Source organism: Choristoneura fumiferana, chromosome 29 (genome assembly GCF_025370935.1).
Source record: "Choristoneura fumiferana chromosome 29, NRCan_CFum_1, whole genome shotgun sequence".
NCBI classification, from domain to species: domain Eukaryota; kingdom Metazoa; phylum Arthropoda; class Insecta; order Lepidoptera; family Tortricidae; genus Choristoneura; species Choristoneura fumiferana.
In genome coordinates this window covers 6944763-6968477 of record NC_133500.1, presented here as the reverse complement: position 1 = coordinate 6968477, position 23715 = coordinate 6944763, and the positions used below count along the sequence as shown (strand labels likewise).

At 36.0% G+C, this 23715-nt stretch overlaps 1 protein-coding gene across 1 annotated transcript in view; it reads left to right on the top strand.

The window, feature by feature from the left end:
- The window catches only part of LOC141444073 (irregular chiasm C-roughest protein-like), a gene marked incomplete at its 5' end in the record, with an annotated part of 53804 nt that extends 32825 nt beyond the window's left edge, over nt 1-20979 (top strand). Inside the window, 9 exons of the mRNA XM_074109507.1 lie at nt 5273-5398; nt 5907-6019; nt 7186-7356; nt 8912-9015; nt 9990-10138; nt 16306-16488; nt 17128-17234; nt 17757-17859; nt 18073-20979. Coding sequence (XP_073965608.1) covers nt 5273-5398; nt 5907-6019; nt 7186-7356; nt 8912-9015; nt 9990-10138; nt 16306-16488; nt 17128-17234; nt 17757-17859; nt 18073-18110 — 1094 coding nt within the window. The remainder of the gene's footprint in view (nt 1-5272; nt 5399-5906; nt 6020-7185; nt 7357-8911; nt 9016-9989; nt 10139-16305; nt 16489-17127; nt 17235-17756; nt 17860-18072) is intronic.
- Nucleotides 20980-23715: the final 2736 nt, after the last annotated feature.

Genomic DNA, 23715 nt, shown 5'->3' with positions numbered 1-23715 from the left:
AAACTTTTTTTATTTATTTTTTTATTTGACTGGATGGCAAACGAGCAAGTGGGTCTCCTGATGGTAAGAGATCACCACCGCCATAGAACCTGCAACACCAGGGGGAATGCAGATGCGTTGCCAAACCTAGAGGCCTAAGATGGGATAGCTCAAGTGCCAGTAATTTCACCGGCTGTCCTTACTCTCCACACCGAAACACAAAGTGCAAGCACTGCTGCTTCACGCAGGATTAGCGAGCAGATGGTGGTAGCCAATCCGTGCGGACCTTGCACAAGGTCCTACCACCTGCAAAACTAAGCAAAGCTTGTACTAATGGACACTAGGTAATAGATAAACATACTTATATAGATAAATAAATGTAGAGTTTTACTTTAAGAAAACACCTTAGTTGGCGAGATAAAATATAATTCAAAAGAAACTCAAAAAAACACAATCTTAGTTAAAATAATAAAGCAACACGTCCTTTCGCACACACGTCTTACGTCTTTCTCCTCGACACTCATTCACTCCATCTCCCTCATTCGATCATCACATTCAATCAGTCATTCAGCATATCACTCATTCCTACAGCTCGGCCTTCCTGCTTGTGCCTGTCCTCAGGCACACCGTACCTAAAGTTACACAATGCAAAACATCTTTAAACAAACTTACCTATACTGAAACAAAACTAAACCGTCATCCATCTAAATAATAAACAAACTCTTAACAGTAACACCTAAGTAGAACATCTCATCATAAACATCTCAAATCAATCAATCAAAAAAAAAATCGTTTGTGGGCAGTCAGTCGAATACTTTTCGTGAAACCGCAAAAACATAAGAAATAAAAATTCTACCTTATATGCAGTGCAGCATAACGTCTTTTGACTGACCCGCAGTTCATTGACCCCTAGGCCACGGCTTCATGTAATCAGCTGACGTAGAAGTACGAGTGGGTCCTTCTGTCGAACTGTCTGCCTTCTCTACGTCGTACCGGTCCTTGCCCGTCACGGCTGTCACGCGGTAGGGTCCCAGAAATTTAGGTTTCAATTTCAAACATGTACCAAACTGCGTCCTCATGATAGCCACACGATCTCCAACATGATACAATGTGCTAACTTTGCGTCGTTTATTGTAGTTACGTCTATTTTCTTCTTGCACCTTCAATATCTGCGCCTTCGCTGAACATCGTAGCTGCTCTCGGTTACAGATATAAGCATCTCGTTCCTCTTGCAATAACATATCGTATATTTCAATATCTTCCTTTGTTCGCATTTTCGTTCCAAACATCAGTTCAAATGGTGTCGTATCGATACTTCTTTGATACGTGTTAAGAGCTGCAGTCTCGCAACATGCTTATACCACAGTCCTGGATCTGAAATGCACAGCTTCGTCAATACTGATACCAAAATGCGATGGATTCTTTCAACTTGTCCGTTTCCTCTTGGAAAGTCGTAATAAGCGTATGTTGAATATTCTCCGTCTGACAATATTCCTTAAACTCGTTGCTCGTAAACGCAGCTCCTCGATCTGTAATAAGTCTATAAGGATTACCAAAAGCCTGTTGATGTATCCTTAGCTTGTCCAATGTCTCTTTCGCCGTTGTACTCTTAGTTGGGAATACCCAAACAAACTTCGTGAATGCGTCAACAATCGTAAGTATGTAGTTATACTGCTTCTTTGTTTCAGATAAAGGTCCAATATGATCGCAATGTAGTGTGTGCAATGGAATACTGCCCTTATCAATGCAATGAAGAAAACCTTCTTGTTTTCCACTCTTCTTAGTCGCCAGCAGACATGGAATGCATGTGACCATAAACTCGTCTATCTTCTTATGTAAATCTTGTATGTGATAATCTCTACTAATTAACTCCACCATCTTCTTTTTTCCAAAATGTCCATTCTCATGTACATTTTTATGATATCACCTTCCATTCCCTGTGGAATGACTAATTGCAGTCCTTTGTAGAGTATATCATTCTGCATACAGTAATCCATGTATGGTTTTTCTTTCAAAATTTCTCGAATCGCCCTTAAGCCACAATCTAGTTCTTGAGCTTTCTTGATCTGCTCATGGAATTCTCTGGTAACTACTCCGACATATCTACTCAAAGCATCAACATGTTTCATCTGCGATCCTGTACGATGTACTATTTCATAGTCGTACTCCTGTAGTACTAATACCCATCGAGCTACTCGGGTAGTCAAATCTTTTTTCCTCAGCGTCATCTCAAAAGCCTGGCAATCAGTAATAATTTTAAATTTTAGTCCGTATAAATAATGTCTAAATTTCTTCACTCCTTCAATTATTGCTAAAGCCTCAAGCTCGTAACTCGTGTACTTCTGTTCTGCGTCATTAGTCTTCCTGCTCATATAATACACTGGGTGCATATGGTTGTCATCTGGACATCGTTGAAGTAAAATAGCAGCTACTGCGTACATCGATGCGTCCGTGTGCAATTCTGTGTACAAACATGGGTCAAAAATTCTTAATACAGGCTTACTTATCAGTTCCTTCTTCAATATGTTAAACGCTGCTTTCTGAGGTTCACCAAATGTAAAATCAACATCTTTCTTAAGCAATTCTGTTAAAGGTCGTGCAATAAGAGCAAAGTTTTGGATAAACTTCCTGAAGTACGATGCTAAACCAACAAATCCATGTAACTGCTTCACGTTAGTAGGTTGAGGAAATCTTACCACAGCATCTATCTTTTCTGGTGTTGGTTGCACAGTTCCGTCCTCCACAACATGACCAAGGTACTCCACCTTCCTTTGAATCAGTTGCGCCTTCTTCCAGTTAATCTCGAGTCCATACTGAGATGCTCTTACTAGTACTAACTTAAGTCGTTCAACGGCTTGTGTCTCGTCCTCTGCAATTATAATGACGTCATCAATAAAAATCAGAACAATTCCCATCTCAATTAAATCTCTGAAAATCGCATTAATAAATCTTGTGAACACCTTTGGACATACCGATAAACCAAACGGAGCCTTTAAAAATTCGTATTGCCCGTTATGTGTCACAAACGCAGTATATTTGACAGAGTCTTCGTGAACTGTCAAATGAAAATACCCATTCTTCAAATCAATTGTACTAAACACCCTTCCCTTTGCCAGCTTATCAATATGATCTCCTATGACTGGCAACGGATATTCGTCTTTCACCATCTTTTTGTTTATCTGTCGATAATCAACACAAATTCTAGTGCTACCATCCTTCTTCTTGACAAGCACCAATGGGCTAGCGTACTCGGAATAACTTACCCGAACCACCCCGTCTTCTAGCCATTGCTTCACCTGACGCTCAACCTCTTGTTGCTCGGCCAAAGCCAGCCGTCGTGGTCGTTGCGCAACCGGGACGTCATCCTTCAATGTAATACGCAACTGAACTGGAGCCTCTTTCGTCTTGTTAGGCCGATACGTCTCAACAACTTGTCTTACCTCCTCTTGTAACTCTGGATCCTTCATGTAACCTATAACATCGGAAACACAAAAAACTACACATAAAGTTACGGTACCAATCATTACTAGACTTTAATAAAAGTACTCGACTGCCTTCCATAACAAACGTTACATTCTTTAAAAAATCTTGGCCTAAAATTACAGAAAACGGCATCACATTCCTAGGCACAATATGTAAAACTACGTCTTCGAAACATTGTTCATCTATAAAAATGTTTGTTTTGATAAAACCTAACGAATAAACACGCGTCGAACCAAGTCCACTCAAAGAAATCATGCTCTGTTCATATTTTGGCGCGTTCAAAGCTTGTAAACAGTCAATCGAAATTAAATTAATGTCACTTCCTGAGTCTATTAATGCACTAATACTTTTTCCAAATAAAATAATTTCTTTCATCGGTTTACGATTATACGTCGGCCGTCCGCCATCATCGTTGACATTGTTGTTGTCACTCATGTCATTCGCTACAGTCGTCTCCTGTGGCGCCGTCATTGCCGCCATCTTGACCGAACCGAATGAAGTCTCAGTCTCGTTCTGTCGTTCGCTCTTGTTCCCGTTCGGAATGTTGTTATTAACACACATGTGACTCGCCGCTGATCCGCCATTTTGCCTTTGATGACTTTTGCTTGTTCCCGCCGTCGATGTACATTGTGATGAAATGTGACCAAATTCATTGCACCGGAAACATTTTAGTCCTTTTGGCTTGTGCGGGCACTCATTGGACATGTGGTTATTTTCTCCGCAACTGTAACACTTACTTTTCGGCTTGTTTCTAACTTCTTGGATAGGCAAATTTGGGGTCTTCTTAGTCTTCGAATCTTCTTTAATCGTCTCGTAAATTTTGAATTTTTCTTTTAACTCAGAATATGTCGTCACTCCATATAACATCATTTTCTTCATTGGGTCGTCTCTTATACCGTCGATAATATATTGATCGCGACATAATCGGGCATCTTCCCACGTTTACCCAGTTCTTTCATGATGAGCATATAGTCGATGCACGATTCGTCAGACTTCTTCACTCGTGAACTCATCATTTCGTGGATAGTCTTGCTGTCAATGGTATCAGGGAATTCCTTTAAAAGACTAGCTTTTAACTCATCCCACGTCTTGTACATCCTCTCAGCGCGTAACCATAGTGCCGCAGTACCTGTCAACGACCGCCTTGCCATGAGTAACTGCTGTACCGGCGTCCATCCAAACACCTCGGCATTGTCTTCCACGTCTTGGATCCACTTGGTCGCAGGATACGTCTTATCCTGGCCAGAGAACTTTGGAACCAGTTCCTCTGTCAGATGTAACATGGCACCGCCCCCTCGTGATGATGACATCGCTTCTTCAAAAGAATCTTCAAATTCTACTCGCCGACTGTTACGTCTTGTTTCTTTAGGCATTTTCCTCGTCACAAATTATTTTCAATCGTATTTTCGTCGTCTGGATTTTTCGTTTGACGTGAGCCGTCGTCGTCGTCTTTTGTTCTATGAACACGTCGTCGTCTTAAAAAATCCAGTTGGATCGCTGTAATCCCGGTCGAGCCCCAAAAACTGTAGAGTTTTACTTTAGGAAAACACCTTAGTTGGCGAGATAAAATATAATTCAAAAGAAACTCAAAAAAACACAATCTTAGTTAAAATAATAAAGCAGCACGTCCTTTCGCACACACGTCTTACGTCTTTCTCCTCGACACTCATTCACTCCATCTCCGTCATTCGATCATCACATTCAATCAGTCATTCAGCATATCACTCATTCCTACATAAATAATTAAAACATCAAAGACCCGAGAACAAACATTCGTATTACTCGGGTATAATAAGAATTTTGGTTTCAGAAACGTTTCCACTGCTCTTGATTCTATTTGGGGTGACATCGGGGACTATAATGGTGGCGGCATTGGTGATGTTAGTGATCCTATGTCAGAGAAAACAGAGAAAAAACAAGCAGACGCAAGTAACGGGTGAGTAATAGAAATTATAATGTTATTTTTCGCTTTTATTAAACTACGATATTTTGAACGTGAAACTACCGTAAGAATCACTCATATTAAATGAAAGTTAATCCAGAATCCCGATAACTCACGTCTTAAATCGAGTTTAGCTGAACATGTTTCGGGCTAATTTAATTAATGTCCCACGAGCAGAGCGGTGGCGCGCAGTGCGCAGCAGCCGCTGAGTCGCGTAGCTCCTAGACTCCTAGAGGAAGAAAGAAAGAAAAGAAAGAAAATATTTATTCGTGACAAACAAAACAACAATGGATAAAAGAAATAAAAAGAGAAAAAAAAATAAGTTATGCATGTCACGAAATGGTCCCAAATCAGCAATTTGCCGGTCTTGCGAACAAAGAGCTACGAATTAGCCCAAAACATGTCGAGCTAAACTCGACTTAATACGTGAGTTATCCGGATTAACTTTCATTTAATACGATGTTTTGAACGGCATCACAATATTTCCTGTTTCTTTTCGTAGAAAAACCTGACGTCACAGTGACCGCCGAAGAACTATATAAAGAAAACGATAGAAATTCAAACATAAGTGATCTGAAGCTTGAATTACGACAAGCCAACGGGAGCTGTGAGGTTGTAAGTATTTGACATACAGGATGATTCGGAGACGTGAGCAGGACCAACCCTACCCTCAGTAATTGATAATGGATCGTTCACATCACAATTATTTAATTATGTAAATCCCTGACACTTTTATTTGCAGTGACCATGCACTTAGTAAATAGATTATTACTTTTCAACCGACTTCAAAAAAGGAGGCTGACTCGTGCTGAGGCAACGACTTGTAGTCGGTTAAATTGATTGTCAATATTTTTTTGGGCTAGTTTTACTTTTTTGTTAAAAATTTCGGTAGTTCTCACTTTTTCTGTAGAAAGAAAAATAAAGAGAAATAAAGAACAATTCAAACTAACTAACTAGATAACTGAATCTGGTAGGGTAAGTCCTGTTCACGTCTTTAGAATCATTCTGTATGAATGTCATTGCCTACCACTTATTTTACAAAATTGACTAAGTTTTTTAATGCCATTGACTAGAGTTTTCTACGAGATATATTATAATTACAACAGTTTATCTCGCATTTATTTAGGAAAGCGTCACAACCATTAACCCTAATAGGGTAATGACAACTTAAAATAGGTACATTACGGCCTTACAGGCACTTTTTAACTCGCTTTTATTAAGACACTGTTAACCTTTAACGGCAACTAATTTGTTCACTGTTTGCTTAAACAAAGGTTAATTTACTTAGTCGTAAAGATCTTAATCTCAAATTGTTTTATTTGGAGTGCGTTCTACAAAAATACGGTGATTTACCTACCACAAATTGTGCATGGAGTATCCTGTAAAATTCATGAATATCGAATTTGTTTTTAAGATTTTTGTTGTTTTTTTTTTGTTTATTAAAATGCACGATAAATGTATGGATTAAATAATATTTTTAATTATGTTCACCCCATACCGCTAAACCGTGACATTCAACGCAGCATTGGCAAAAAAATATAACAAATATTTTCACAAAAACTTTATTTAGTACTGTAGGTACTTTAGTGGTAAAAAAATTCTACGCTGTCAAATCAGTTGCTAAATAGAATACCGGTACCACTTTTCCGGTACCGTTTTACTGACACTAAATTGCTGTTACAAGTATCGTTTCATACCGGTACTTCCAAGAAGGAAAACATTAGTCTAGTACTGTTTTTTCCCATTTCTAAGCTAGATTTTAATACACCATTTTTCCTCAGGACTACCCGAATACTGGATCAGATAGCACTCTATGTTCGAATGCAAAACTCGGCAGCGGTATACCGTTAGCCGGTACGGTACCGTTGAACTCTATAAGCCAGAACAACACGTACCAACCGTACCGGTATAGCAATGACTATACTGACCCTGCTTATGCGGACTGTTATAAGGTTGGTGATATAAGAATATTAATAAAACATGAAATTTTTTTTATGCCTCGGTTTGGCATAAGCATTTTTTACATTTTTTATGAAGAGTTTGTTTGCTGTCGTCTAAACTATACACTTACATTACTATATTAGATGCCTATAAACTTTTGTAGCCTCTCCACCTCATTGGTCTCATTGGTTGTTTGTGTTTACGGGGGTAGTAAAAATAGAGGCCTAATTTCGTAATTTCGTAAATGTGTATATAAAATTCCATCTAATTTAGGCACAAAAAAGAATTTTGACGTAAGAACATTTTTGTATTTTTTTTTACTACATCATCGTCATCGAGTTTTTGTCGTAACTAAATTAAATTTTAGAGGAAACAAAAACGAAGCAAATTAATTTAAAAACAAAATTGAAAGTATAAATGAGGGTAATGAAATCAATACCCGTCAAATCATTTCATTACAGTTTAGCCGACCTTTTTATAATAAAGATACTTTTTTCCGGCTGTTATCTTGTTTAAATACCTCCTGTCAAATAAGGAAATTCTTTGTGAATGCTTTTCAATAGAAAATTTGGATAAATTGCAAGCTGAAGAGTTTAATTATTTGGATTGCCATTTTCCTTTGTAATCGTACGAATTTTGGTTTAGAAAAAGCAATCTAATTTAACAGTATTATGTATTTGGAGTTTACTTTATTGATTATCTTCTAATTGCATTTTTTTTTGTATTTACCTAATATTATTGCAGTAAGTAATTAATTAATTATTGGTGTGTGTGAAGTTCCCAATCCGCACTGGGCCCGCGTGGGAACTATGGCCCAAGCCCTCTTGTTCTGAGAGGAGGCCTGTGCCCAGCAGTGGGACGTATATAGGCTGAATGATGAAGTAATTAATAATTTATTTAAGTTTCACTTAAAATAGTTGCAATTACGATGAAAGTTTGTTGATTCGTTCGATTGAAGCTAGATTTGCGTCATTGATCTGATTAAAATTGTGTATATTAATAGACTAAAGATCTGCAGGGCTACTACGAAACTCGAAACTCGAAGTTCATGTCATGCGGTCCCTCTGACACTGTCCATTTAACACGAGAGCGAGAGGGACTGTTCGATATTAACTTTGAGTTTCGAGATTAGCTATACCGACGGGCTCGCCAGTAGTCTCTCGCCCATAGGACTGTGTTTGTTTGTTTATACTCTTTATTGTACAAAAAGGAGAAACAAAAAGGTTACAAAAAAAAGTAAATTGTTAAGTACAGGGATCTCTGCCAGTCAACCTTTGAGTGGTAGAGGAGCAATCAAAAAACAAGGATCGGCAAATAGAGCAAAACATTTTACTTAAACTGTGTACTCGTCCTATATGGCAATAAATAATAATTGGCAGTATTCATTGTTCGGACTTATCTCTCAGTGACTCTCCTAACAACGATAACAACTCAAAGAATGTTAAAGACCTTACGATACTAACCCGATAGCGATATTTCTTCTGGTATGTCAAGAAACCCTCGTTAACACGAAAAGGTAAATAAAATATTACTGCCACAATTTTAACCTAATTCTTTTTTCCGAAGGTAAACGGGTATCAAACCTACGTGCATTACGGACACGACTATACCCCAGGGTCTCTTCGGGTACAGTCGCCCACGCTAAGCGCTGACAAATTAACTCCTAACAGGTAAATTATTTGTTTGACTGATTTGAGTAATGGTGACACATTTGTTTTAGTTGTTTGTACTGTCGCTCGTTTTTTGTTTTGACGTTTATGTTTATTATGGATGGATGTTTATTATGGGTTTTAGTAAGTTTTTTAACGGTCTATTATAAAGAATGTTCTTTATAAACTGTTGTTATTTCATCTCCTCGCATTCGAAGTGAAAAGCAGAGTGTAAAATACGAGCATTAAACCCATTTTACCCGAGACGTTCATATAGCCACCCGATCCGGTACGGTGAGGGTGGAAAGACACGTCGAGGGGAAAATGGGTTTAATGCTCGTATTTTACACTCTGCTTTTCACTTCGATTGCGAGGAGATGAAATAACAACAGTGGAAACAATTGTCCACTTACTAAGTACCTTTAATTTTCCATGCATTGCTAATATAGCTATGAATATTTAGTTTTTTTTTATTTATTTGATTAAAAAAATATATAAAAACTTCGTTTGTGGCTGTTAACACCTGATTGTCCTGGTCGTAGTCGAAGATTTTACTTTATGCACAAGAGCATAAAAAGGCATTTTAAGTCTCCTAGATCCAGCATAAACACGAACTTTACGAGCATGAGAAGTGAAAAATAATTTTCAAATTAATAAAAGTGGTAACTCTAAACTAAGAACATATTACTAATCTGCAAATTTTGCCATGACAATGTATGCAACGCTCGTTTTAGTGTAAGTATATGATTAGTTAGTACCTACGCGTCACAGATTGACGGCGACCCAGGTTCGATTTCCGGCCCCAGAAAAGTAAAAATGAGAATAATCCGCAGGACTAACCTTTAAAGAAAAATTTCCCGAGTTCAATCCCCAATCGGTGCTCATTTTTTTTTCTTGTTTCTTAGTACCCATAGTACCTACAAGTTTTGTTTGGGACAAGGTTAATTTGGTGTCAAATGTCCCATGATATATAATATTTTTTTGTTAACATACAGGTCGGTAAACGGTAGTCTACCCCGGAGCGTGGATACGGCATCGACCGTACAGTTCAATCCCGGGAACGGATCGCAAAACAACTCGTTGCAACGCAAGCGGCAAAACAGTAGCAACGCTTTGAACAACGTCGGAATACCTACCACAGAAGGTAAGATCTGAAAATGAACAATTAAACGGCCCAACTTACAATTAAGTAACAGCGTACAGTATATTTCAATGGAATCTGACAGCTTTCTAGACATTTAAGGCACCCTAACGTCATCATCGGTTTACTAATGATTCGGCGAAAATTATTTAGCAAAATATTAGCTCCCAAACTATTTATCCCATATTTTTTTAGGCGAAATGTTATTTCCCAACTCACATTTCGCACTGACATCATTTCCCAACTAATCATTTGATAAATTATTATTATTCAAATTATTACCTGGGATTTTTTTAAGATGTCGTTAAAATTTGGTCAAACGTATTGATTGGCATACCTTAACTTAGCAAAATATTGAATAACATACAAACCTACTTTCCTAGTGGCAGTTATCCTGGCTGCTATAAAAAAAACCTAACATCGAAGGCTAAGGCGGGAGCTACGCTCCGCTTCGCTCCCGCCTTAGCCTTCTGAACCTAAACTATCCAAGTCGCTTCTGCTCCGAGCCGTCTGCTCGCTCGCTTCGCTCGCTCGCACAAATTTTAAAGTAAACCTGGCAATATAAAAATTGGCCAAATGTTATTTGACAATTTGTTATTCGCCTAAGCCAATCATTTGCTACATAATTATTTGCCACATAAAAGTGTTATGAAGTAAATTTTGCAATATAAAATTGTTGCGTAATAAGAAAAATGCGGAGTGAAGTTATGCCAACGAATTGTTTGCCAAATGAAACTTTGGCGAAAGATTGTTGCTAAGTAAAATTTGGCGAAACATATTTCGCCGAAAAGGCAGTACACCGTCATCATCATCATCAGACATCCAGTTGCTTAGGTTGGCAGCGGTCTGCATCCACCGTAAACCCGCGGCTTTAACCAGGTCATCCGTCCATCTTGTTGGTGGACGTCCTACCTTGCGCTTGCCGATCTGCGGCCTCCACTCGAGAACTTTTCGGCCCCAACGGCCATCTACTCTCCGTGCTATATGGCCCGCCCATTGCCACTTCAACGAGCTGATTCGCTTGGCTATGTCGGTGACCCTTGTTCTTCTACGTATCTCATTTTCTGATTCGATATCGTAGAGAAACCCCAAGCATAGCTCTCTCCATAGCTCGCTGAGCAACTCTGAGCCTATTTATAAGGCCTAAAGTAAAGCACCACGTCTCTCTGGGCACACTTTATTATGTAAGTCCCTGTTGATGTGATTGTAATCTAAAAGGAATTAAAAAAGAAAAATAGTCACATCACCAACACCTAGTCAACCCGATGTTCATCTTAGTTGGCTGGAAGTGTCTCCAGGATTCTATTGAAATGGAGTTCTCACTCTAGCCTTGAAGAGCCCTAGGCTTTTTTTTTATTCGACTGGATAGCAAACAAGCAAGTGGGTCTCCTGATGGTAAGAGATCACCACCGCAAAACATCTGCAACACGGGTATTGCAGATGCGTTGCCATCCTAGAGGCCTAAGATGGGATACCACAAGTGCCAGTAATAAGTAAGTGTAGGTTGTATTTATCCGGGAATACAGACGACGGGAGCTAATTCAATTCCTTAGCAGTTCGCATTATATTCATCACATTTCAAGTCATTGACGTTGCATTAAAAACAACCATCCCAAATTTCATGACTCTAAGCCCAGCGGTTGTTATTTCAAGATTTTATCCCTATCCCCTGAGAATTTAGGGATACAAAGTAGGTAACCTATGTGTTATTCCAGATGTTCAGTTATCTACATGCCTAATTTCATCCAAATCTGTTTCGCCGTTTAGCATCAGGGAGTATCAAACATACAAACACACACATAGCTGCGTCCATTGCAACAACAACAAGGATGCACACACATCCCACAAATCCAACTATAACCACCATCACCTCGCATCTAGCAGACATCAGACGTCCTAACATCTGATACCTGCAAGGAACATCATCGTCATGAGCAAGTCATTTGCAAGACATAAAGTTATCTTGTTTTACCTCTTATCCTTGTATCTTAACTCCTTTGCGTTTAAAAGTTAGAGCATGGAAAAAGGTAAGTAAGGGTGAACTGGGGTGAATAAAATAGCAACTTTAGTTACGCCATAGTCCTTTCAAACTACCTTTGTTGAAATGGCATGAAAAAAATTGTATTACTTAACTCCTTGTTATACTAACATTGAATACTTACAAAGATAATTGTAGATGTATGTCTAAGTTACAACACAATTTTCCAAACGCAATGTTCTAATGTTGTATAATAATATAATCGTAAGCACAAAACACAGATATTTCAGAAGTCAATCTCCTGTAATGTACCTACTTCACTTTTCATACCCACGCTCGGCGGTCGCTCTAAGGTTGTCAACTATGGCTTATGCACCAAAAAACTATCGTGGTAGTGGCACTCGTATCTAGTTGTTTTTGATTGTATGTTGAGAATGAAACGGGAAGAATGGAGATATAATTAATAACTAAAATATTTTAATTTTAATGTCATTTTTATATTATACATTTGTCACGGAAAATATCTTGCGACGATTTTGTTATTGGCGAAATTCACGTATTTTATTTAAACAACCGTCCACTGAACAGTTATAATAAATTTTTTTTTGTTGCTCCATTATTGCACAAGAAAGCTCACAGACGCGTGTCTCAAGCGAATGGCACTCGCGCTCGCACTGGTCCCAACTGGTCCGAGATATCGTGTCCGTGAGCAGTGTCTATGTGTGCGTTGCTCGAGCACGCTTGTATGGAGATTGATTTCAGAAACTATCTGTGTTTTGTGCCGTAAGTAACTGAAAAGGGTGAAAAAGCAATGTATGTGTGACAAAATGATCATAAAATTCTTTAATTTTAGCTTTGTTGATACACGGCAGTTTTCTACCAAGTCTTAAAAAAAAACCTTTGATGTGCCGCCCTGTAAATTTAGTAGTACTTAGCATGGTGAACGGTTGTGTTGCTCTAATGATGAACTCTGGTTGAGTTTCTGTATTGCTTACTATGTGGTATTCAGTAAAGAGTCATTGTATTGTGACATTTAAACTGGACGAAAATGAATACAATAAGTATATTTTATCTTAAGAACGTTATACCTGCTGAACTGGCAATTTTGCATTTTTGTTAGTTTTTCTCGATTATTCCATAAAAATTGAATGAAAATTAAAAATGTAGTCTGATAGAACTATTCTTACAATACAATACAATACAATTACTCTTTATTGTACACCAGAAATAGTAAGCGATACAGAAAACATGTACTTACACAGAGAAAATTACAATTCTTAATATATAAGTTAATGTTAAATGCAATAATTATTCGTGATAGACATTTTTTTTGAAATACAACGTTGCCAGCTCAGCAGATATAAACGCTCTTAATTCCCGCGTTAAATTGAAAGTCTGTACTCTCAACTGTTTATGTTTTGGAATTTGACGATGGATCATAATATAAGTATAAGTTTTAGGTTCACTAAACATGCAGATATATGAACCAAATTTTACGATAATTTTGCTATAAGATAAGAGTATATTGACCCTTAATCCTTATTAATTATATTTTTAACGAACCGCTAATCCGTCGCATATTTAAACGCTAATTAGCCGGTAATTATCGAAACAAAATTCCTGAAGCCGGTTCCAAAGGTGTTTATCACACCTCATCTCAATTATAAAAGAACTTATTAATTTGGAACATAAATATTTCAATTCTGATGAATAAAATTTAATATTTTTTAAGAGATGAATTAATAATTTGAAAAAATCTTTCGGAGGCAATACCAGTTTTGAAAGTTGTTTTAGAAATATGATAAAGCTCTTCTAATGGACTCTTCTAGGTAGACTGTATCGGTTTTCCAAAAAGAATTGCACCACAAGAGACTTAGTTAATTTTAAAAACTATATATTTTTTACTTCTCGTGCTCGTCAAGTACGTGTTTATGCTGGATCTAGGCATGATAAAATGACTTTTTATGCTCTAGTCTAGTGCATAAAGTAAAATCTTCGTCTAAGACCAAGGTAATCGGGCCTGAACAGCCACACGAAAAAGTTTAAATGAATTTTTCAATAATTTTTAATTTGTATATAACTAAAAATCAATTAAATAAATTAATAAAACTCAATATTTATAACTATATTAACAACGCATGAAAGATAAAAGGTAACCTAGTACGTGAACAATGTTTCCTCTTTTGCTATTTCATCTCCTCGCAATCGAAGTGAAAAACATTTTCCCCTCGACGTGTCTTTCCACCCTCGCCGTACCGGATCGGGTGGCTATATAGCCACGTTCATATGAACGTCTCGGGTAAAATGGCTCGTTTTATGCTCTTGTTGTACAATCTACTATTACAATTTAGAGCGATTCCAGTCAGACTGGGGAAATTTTGCCGAACCCAAAACGAGTTCAAAGAGCCTCTGGGAGGCCTTTGCTCAGCAGCGGTACAAACTACAGGTTATTAAAAATAATTATCACTGATACAAGAAACACAATTTAAATAAAAAATAAATAACATGTCTATTTCTAAAAAGACTTTGTCGAGGAAAATTGTATAAGAATAATAAACTTAATCATGCAACAAATAATTATGCTTAAGCAAACTACAATAAAAACCTTCTTCGAAGTTTTTTTTTATTCTACTGGATGGCAAACGAGCAAGTGAGTCTCCTGATAGTAAGAGATCACCACCGCCCATAAACATCTGCAACACCAGGGGTATTGCAGATGCGTTGCCAACCTAGAGGCTGTCTTACTCTCCACGCCAAAACACAATAATGCAAGCACTTGCTTTACGGCAGGATTAGCCAGCAAGATTGAATAAAATTTAATTACATATTCCCAAACTTATAAGATACGTTCAAGTGCTTTATTTTCGTAGGTAACAGAACTTTTATCTATTTTATGTTCATTAACTTCGTTCCCTTGATCTTTATTATCCTCCTTAATAAAGACTTTTTCTTTTTATTATTTTCATGTATGTAATTGCTTTTAAAAGCTTTCAAATTTGTGTCATTATCTAACAATTAACTATAATAACTTTATAGCTCGGGTCAGAGTACTTACAAATTTTATCAAATTATATTCTTAATATTCTAAAATACGCTGTCGTAGTTTTACGCTAGCTGTTTATTAAAGAAGTTTATACAAAAAAAACGACAGTAATATATTTATTAAATCTTAAATGATACTAATTTCTGAATCTGTTTCCAAACCTTGTTGAGTTTCTTGGTGGATTCTTCTCAACAGAGGTTTTCCTTTCGACATTTAACTTTACTTTGACATAAAAAATCCATGGCTCAATTGCATTCATATTCGTCACACAAGATAAGTGTCTACCCCTTTCGGGATTCAGCACCAGAGGCCTTATTTTCTAACGCGAGAGCTCTTGCCATCGCTTTCACCACCTCTCTATCACCATCTTACACCATTAGACAATACGTTTAAATAATCGAAAAACCCGACTGCCTTAAAAACTAAAAGGAAGAAAATAAGTTTGGTGGTCTAGAACTATGTCAAGTAGCTAATTTACGAGTAAAGTTCAACCGTCGGTACCCATTACCAACAATTTTTGAGCTGGTCACGATTTGAATGGGTCCCGACTGTTGAACTTTAAATTAGCTACTTGACAGAGTTCTAGACCACTAGACTTGTTTTCTTCCTTTTAGTTTTTAAGGCAGTCGGGTTTTTTGATTATTTAAATTAAATGTTTTATTTTATACTTTTTGATATTTCTGTGAAAACGATATATTAAATGAATTATAACTCATATATTTTTATAATGGGCTAATTATTAGCTTACATTTGATTTGTTACAAAGCAAAATATATTTTTTATTCCTCTGATATATATTTTTTCGCTGACGCTATATTTAAATATTACATACCCTATGTCACTCCGACAGTTATGACGAATCCAATGATACCTCATTATGCTAAAAACTGGCCAGCCGTTTAGGCTGCGGCGAGGACCAAAGAAATGGACATACATACCTACATACATGCATACAAGATGCTCGAAAACATAATCCTCCTTCGGGCTGTCGGGTAAATAGAAATAATGAATGTAAAAGCAAGCGTCCGCGGGTTAGACAATAATACGGCCTTAGGACTTCTACCTACATAGTCAAACCCACTGACCATAAAGCTGATTGGTCATTAAAACTTCTTGAAAATTGAGACCTCACCACAACCCTTGTTGCAGTTAACCGTGTACCAAACGGGGGTATCATACAAGGAGTCGACGTCCGATATGCTGCGACGTACGGAAACCCCCATCTCAGAAGTGGGGGAGGGCTGGGATTTACCGTGAATACGGCGAAGCCTGCGTCAACGCCTGCGCCGCCTCCCTATTCTTCTGTTAGGAGTTCTGTGGTTTTACCTTCAGGTATGTTGGGATTTTCATAGTCGTTATTATTTTTTTAGAATCAACAAAATTAAAAATATTTCTTCCTTAAGTTTCTATGAGTGGACTTTTATTCTGTTTACTAAGGGGCTGTTTCACCATCCACTGATTAGTGTTAACTGGCGGTTTGGTGTGATGCCGTCTCTATTTGTTTTGTTCGAATAGACTGAGACGGCATCACATTTAACCGTCGGTTAACGCTAATCAATGGATGGTGAAACAGCCCCTACAATTATTTAATGATAATAGGTTGGAGACTTAATGTTCAATTGCCACTTATTGAAAAAAAAAAATCTATTTACGATTATTGTACCTACGGTCTACAATAAAATTTGTATAGTTTTGATCAGTTGTTAAGCTCAGTTTTAGTCTCAAAATGATTAGAAATGTGTTAAGCTCAAATCAGATTAAATGCTTAATTTACGATTTTTAATTGGTAAAGCGATCCTATATAGTACTCTTGGTACTAAATCCCTCGATTGCTTGCATCTTTATACCATGCAAAATAAAAAGCTATCTTTTACATTTTAATTTGTATTATTTAAAGCTAAACGAGACCCCAAAGCAGTATTTATAACTTTCCACGTAACAGATTTATCTTAATATCAGTGATTTCTACAGGCACATCATCGCATTCAATTACATCACCAACGAGCCTGGCTTCGCCACAGTGTGCGACGAGTCCTATAACAACTTCAACAATATCAACGGACAGCACGCAACCGGTGGTATGTATATCATCTTCTAAAATTAAATCCATTACTTTAAAATTTAACTTTACATTTTATATACCTAAATCTATTTTAACTTAATCATCGTCTTCAGTCTGCGTCAGTTCACTGATGGACATAGGTCCCTCCCTGAGTTCAAATTTCAGTTTTCCTCTTTAAATCTCTACCTTACGCTACCTTACGAAGAACATTTAGCTACGGAGCACACCACACTTCGATTGCTGGCACGCAGTTTCCACTTAAAAACCGGTCTTCCACAACCATAAATTCTGCACTCACACTCACCATTATCAGTTTATCAAACCTACTTTTTCTTTATCTTCGGGTACTTTTGATTTTATAATCAAAACAGTTGGTATTTTGCTGCGAAACATTAAAATAAATAACTTACAAAATATATCTTCACTTTAGAAATGTTTTATGTTACTTACATTCGAACGTGTACTATGAAAGTAAAAAAATGTATTTTAGGTGAATTTATTTTGTTATCCTTAGATTAAGAAAGTTTTTTGTCCTTAGATTGGCGTGGCCACGTCCTCTGCTACTCCACAGTCGCCAAGTTCTCACTACATATTAGCTCCGTCGAATAGAACTATAAGTAATGCTACTGTTACTAAGAAAGGTGAGTCTTCATCTTATTTTTTTATCTATCTTTCATAGTTTCAAGTTTATCTTAAACTTAATTTGGCAAAGAATCATCATTAAAATTGTCAAAAAAGTTGTTCAATTTCTCTTTGCAATCTTTCTTCGTGTTGTTCTCTATTCTCTATTAATTTTAGGTTTTTTATTACTTTATAAATGAATAATATAAGTATTACATTAGTGTCTTTTGCAGGTAATGGTCTCCAATCACCACTTGCCACACACGTATAACTAGGAATATACGAAAACTTTATAATAAGTAGACAGTTTTGTGTTAAACGTCAAAAACTATGTTATGTGTTAAACTGTGTTACGACAAAACAGTTTTGAACTGTTTTTAAACTTACGTCAATTTTCTAAGTGACAATTGAAAGTGACTTTTCACAAGTGATTAATTTAAGGTTTAAAGAAAAGCGTTTTGTCAAAAAGTCAATTCCGAATATCCGACTGAAATTCTTGTTGCTACTTGTAATTATATTTCAGTATAAATTTAACAAATATATGTAACATCGTGTATAGTTTGAAATATATGTTTACAGAGTATAAAATAATTTAATGATTGTTTCTTTACTTTAAAATATATCTTTAAATTTAATGTCAGTAACTAAGTCGTGTTCTTATAGCCTTTTTACATTATTACACATTTTTATGTTACATTCATATTTTTATATGTAAATACCTACATTTCATTTTGTAGTTCTTGCATTGATGTTAGTAGTTTTTATAATTTTCACACAATTTACTTTCGCATCGGTACTTCTGAATCAAAATCAAAACAGCTATTGAAAAAAAAACAGCATATCAATTTTAAAAATTGTTTTGCATCAACTGTGTATTCAATAATTGTAATAATACTGCTGCAAGTGTGAAACATATTAAAAACTTCGAATATCGATTGAGCCCTATATTACTTTTGAGACGATCTGGTTTTTAACAATGTTTTTACATTTATAAGTGAGTGTGGCCTCTGTATCATAACTGCTTAACATTAAAACATTAAGTATTTACCAGTTTTCAAATTTCCACCTAGATATACAACGTAAGCTTTAATTTGTCTACAAAAATGTGCCATTTTCATATCTCATACACATATCTTTATAATTAGGACAATGAAATTTAGCACAGTTCTTCCATTTTGTTTATAGTGCAATGTCAATTAATGTTTTACTTCAAATTTTAGTAAATTATTTGTAATATTGTTTTTATAGTAAACATGTTTCATCGACATAACGATATATTTACTGCTTACGGATATGCTCAATCTATATGGATGAATGAGTTTTGTTTAAATTTTTGATCAAAGACTGATTAGACTAACCTTTATGACGCCTATTTTCATTTAACATCGAAAATGTATACTTAAAGTTTAAAAAAGTTGAACCGCTGTTACTTCATAATGATAAATAAAAAATTATATATACGTACCTTAGAATAATTTGCAAATCGCAAATACGAGTATGTGTGATTAAAAATCTTGTAAATCGATTTTCACTCATTTTTTTTCATATTATATTTTACAGTTATAACCTAAATTTGCTACGCATTTCTATTCCAAACTAAACGGCAGTTCAAGTGCAATAAAAAAAGCTACAAACAGCAATAAAATCTTTGTATCAAAGATATAAATCCTTTATAATACTTATTTATTATTTATGCGAAAGTAGCTGTCTGTATGTATGTATGCCTCTTAACGCTGAACCTGTTTAGATAAAAATAATTGATAGATATGAATTTAGTTGAAGACCTTGGAAAGGACATAGGATAGTTTTTATAGAATCGTGCAGATGGAGTCTAGAGAAGAAGTTGAAGAGAGTTGTGAAAAAACTCACAAATTCGTATTTATAGTTTTACCATCGATACTAACTCATTGGTACCTACTTCGCTCATTATTTTCTTCAAATGACAAAGCATTAGTGCTCGGTAATGACATACACTTATCAAAGTCAGGTTTAATTTAACTAAATGATACTGGTCTCCACTGAATCGATTACTTAACATCATTCAGTGACTAGGTTAGGTTTGTTATTAATGAATTACTACACGTACTGATTTATTAATGAATTTTATACAATGAAACCGTAATTTGTGAGTTAAAGCTATTTTACAATATTATAAATCCATACTGCTTAATTATTATAATTTCGTAAATGTGAAACTAACTCTATGTGTCTGTCTGTTTGTAACCTTTTCACGCTTTTAACAAGTAAATAAAGTGACAGCGGTTCCCTTTTTCACTATTAGATATTTATTCTCTCATTACTGCAGTCTTATAAAAAAAAACTTTATTGATCCACATCCTTATTAATTCAAATAATGGCCTAGAGAATTATTTACTAGCAAAAAGCTGTATCTCATAATCATCCGTCTTTAAAGAATAAAAATATAAAAACTCAATATTTTATGTTATATGTCCTAAATATTATGAAAACAAGTAAATTTATAGCAAAACGACTGATAGGTTGTGTTATAATAAAAAGTGTTTTCGAAATATAATACCAAAATATTGAGTTATCTATCCTCTAGTTAGAATGTAGGTTACTACGGTTTTATAAGAAAAAAACTGCTTACATATCATCAGAACTACGTAAATTTATATGTAAGCAGATTTATGAATTTAAAATACTCTCCTATTGTAATAAATATGTTAAAATCGAGCCTGTCCTTCACATTTGCATACTCACTATTTTATCAACCCTGAAAAAATCGTAAGCGACATAAATGTCGTAAGTGATTAAAAATGACGTAAGCGACACATTTGTTCGCTACGCTCTTAAGTCTTGCATCCTCGGAAACGACATTTCGTGTAGCTATGTGTAAGGATGGCTTAATGCTAGAAGTATAATTATTTTTTCTGTGATACATAGAATAATGTGTTTTTGTAAATAATCGCTATAACTACGAGTTGTTAAGGAGATGTACTAATTGGGAATTTAAGGCTTTCAACTTTGTGAACTTTAGTATAGTGAAGTACTGTGTTCGAGTGAGAAGGTAGATAGACAAAAGTTGTCCGTGAAGTAACGCAACTGAAAAACTTGTAAATTAGTGAAATTGTACAAATTACTTTTCTAAATAAAACGAAACTTTGGCCTACCTATGTAAATTGAGTTTTTTTAACACCTTACCTACCTACAACTTACGTTACAGTTTTTGAACAAAGGAAAACATACAAAAATAAAAAAAGTGAAATAGAAATGATACGCGCCAATCTATTTTTTATAAGTAATTAAATAATAATAATAATAATAAATATCTTTTATTCAGATAACTAGATAATCTATTTGATAGTGACAATGAAAGCTGTAAATCGCTTCCATAACCCATTTTTCGAGAAATATACTTAAACAGCAATTTGGTTTTGGAAATGACATCGTCGCAAATAGTGCAAATAAGCGTAACGTAACTACTCTATATTCCGCGTATCCGAAATTTTTATCAAATTTTTACGACATATTCGTTAAAATAATAGGTACATAGTTATATTGTTACGTAAAATCATTCCCTGTGATACAACACTCAGTGCAGATAGGGGTATTTGCGCATGGTAGATAAGCGGATTTGCCTATAGGTAATAAGACAATGGATATAATTTTAAAAGCGTTAGTTGCCTCGCGCTTTTGACAAGCTGTCATAATATTTGTATTCCTCTTGTCATTCGTCTTCGGACTTAAGTCCCACAGCTGAGCATAGGCTTCCTAACATAATTAGAGGGTTTGGGATTGTAGTCATCACGCGGACCCATTGTAGATTGATAACTTCATGCATATCTCAATAGCTTCTCAGAAATACAGGCATGTATATAGATTCTGCCAAGATGTAATTTCAGATATAGATTCCGAAAAAAATCATATGTTACGAGCTTGCGTTTGAACACACGATCTTCAGCTTGAGAGACTTAGAGCCTGTTTAAGTACCCATTGATTAATTTTATTTGACGGATAAATGTGACGCCGTCTCCGGCTATTCGAACAAAACAGAGACGGCATGACTGTGAAACAGGCAAGTAAGCATAAGTCAAACCATTGGTTAGTTAGATGACTAAATCCCAGAATGATTATAGAACCTGACTACAAAGGGTTTTCCCCAATAAGGGCAGACATTATGTGGGAAAAATACAAATGCTTGCTTGTTTGTTGTTTACCCATAGCACATTGTAGACTGCTTACTTTGGGACTACTTCTATTGGTGTCAAATGTCTCGTGATATTTGTTTACTATAATCCTGAGAATATTAACTAAGTCGGGTTCTGCTTTTTCGCACAATAATTGTTTGCCAAATGTTTAATTTGCCAACTTTTTAATTTCCCAACTCTCAATTTTCTCCGAAACTCAAAATCTTTTCCAGTGTTTGCTTTTACAGAACACAGTAGGTTAGGTTTGGTTTGTTCTATGAAAGCTCCGAAAATAATATGGTTTCAGGGAAAATCATGACTTGGAATTGGGAAATAAAACAGTTGGCAAATTAAACATTTGGAAAAAAAAAATATTTGAAAAGGCAGAGAACCATCTTTAGTCTCGTTTATAATAATATTTTCTACGTAGCAATAGATCCTATGTTCGATTTTGATAACCGGTACAGTCACAAACTAGCTCACCACCGCCGCCGGTGTTAATGGGCCAATCAACTTTTTTACCGACACTAATCTGTCCGCGACATTTTTCAAACAATTGCAGATTTTTGTAAGTAAACATGTTTTTTCTGTAATTTAATACATGGTGTACATGAATACATGCCATCCTACGTAAGTTTAAGCTATTAAACTGTGAAATATCTTGTTGGAACGCCAGAGACAATTTTGGTAACGCAGGAGACGCCCAAAGTGTCGATAAAATAGTTGATTGGCCCAAATAGCAGACACAGAGTACATTTTCGACTGCTAAATAGAACAAAATCACAGCATGGCAACAGTATCTATTGCATGGAGTGACGCAGCACTGCCACAATACTTTTTTGTTGTAAACAAAACAATTTTTTTAATAAACCCACCGAAGTCTGAGGTTAAAATTAAACGATTCCAAGGCGGATGCGTAGAGAAAAACCGGCAAACATAACAATAGTTACGGCAATAACCGATAACTGAAGCGCGTGCGCCCCTCGGCTCCCTGGCGAGCCTGGGGCTAGGAAAACAGCGGGAGAAGTAACATTTTTTTTCTTATAGCAAATCAAAAAAAAAAAAAAAAATTTTTCGGATAACTGAGTAGGTAGATCCAAGTATTGTTAGTTTATACAATATTCTTTTCTTATGATTTAAATATAAATTAAGCATTAGACAAAAAAAAAATGTACGGACGGACCCTTTTCAAGCGAGTTTAACTAGCATTTTTCCGAATTTAGTTAAATACTTTTTTCGTTTTGTTCATCATTACCACTGCTATGATCTTTTCTTTTTAGCGAAAACGCCCTCCCGCTAGTTCCTTAGCCCCACGCCCCCAGCACCGATAAACATTTATGTGCATGTCGGTATAGCAGATGAATCACAATTGCCTTATATCCGCGGCGGCGTAAAATTTCTTTATGCGTAAAACGCGTAACTCAGAGCTAAGGTGAGGCAATATCCGTTTATGATTGCTGCGTCGATTTTATCTGGAGAATGCTGTGGGTAATTATGATGAGTTTTTGTTCGGGTTCTAATCAGAAATGAGGACGTAGAAGCACATTGGTCACCGACATAATCAAGCGAATTAGCTCGTTGATGTGGCAATGGGCAGATCATATAGCATAAAGAACAGATGGCCGTTGGAACCGAAAGGTTCTCGAGTAGAGACCGCGGATCGGCAAGCGCAGCGTAAGACGTCCACCAACGAGATGGACGGAACGGATGACCTGGTTAAAGCCGCGG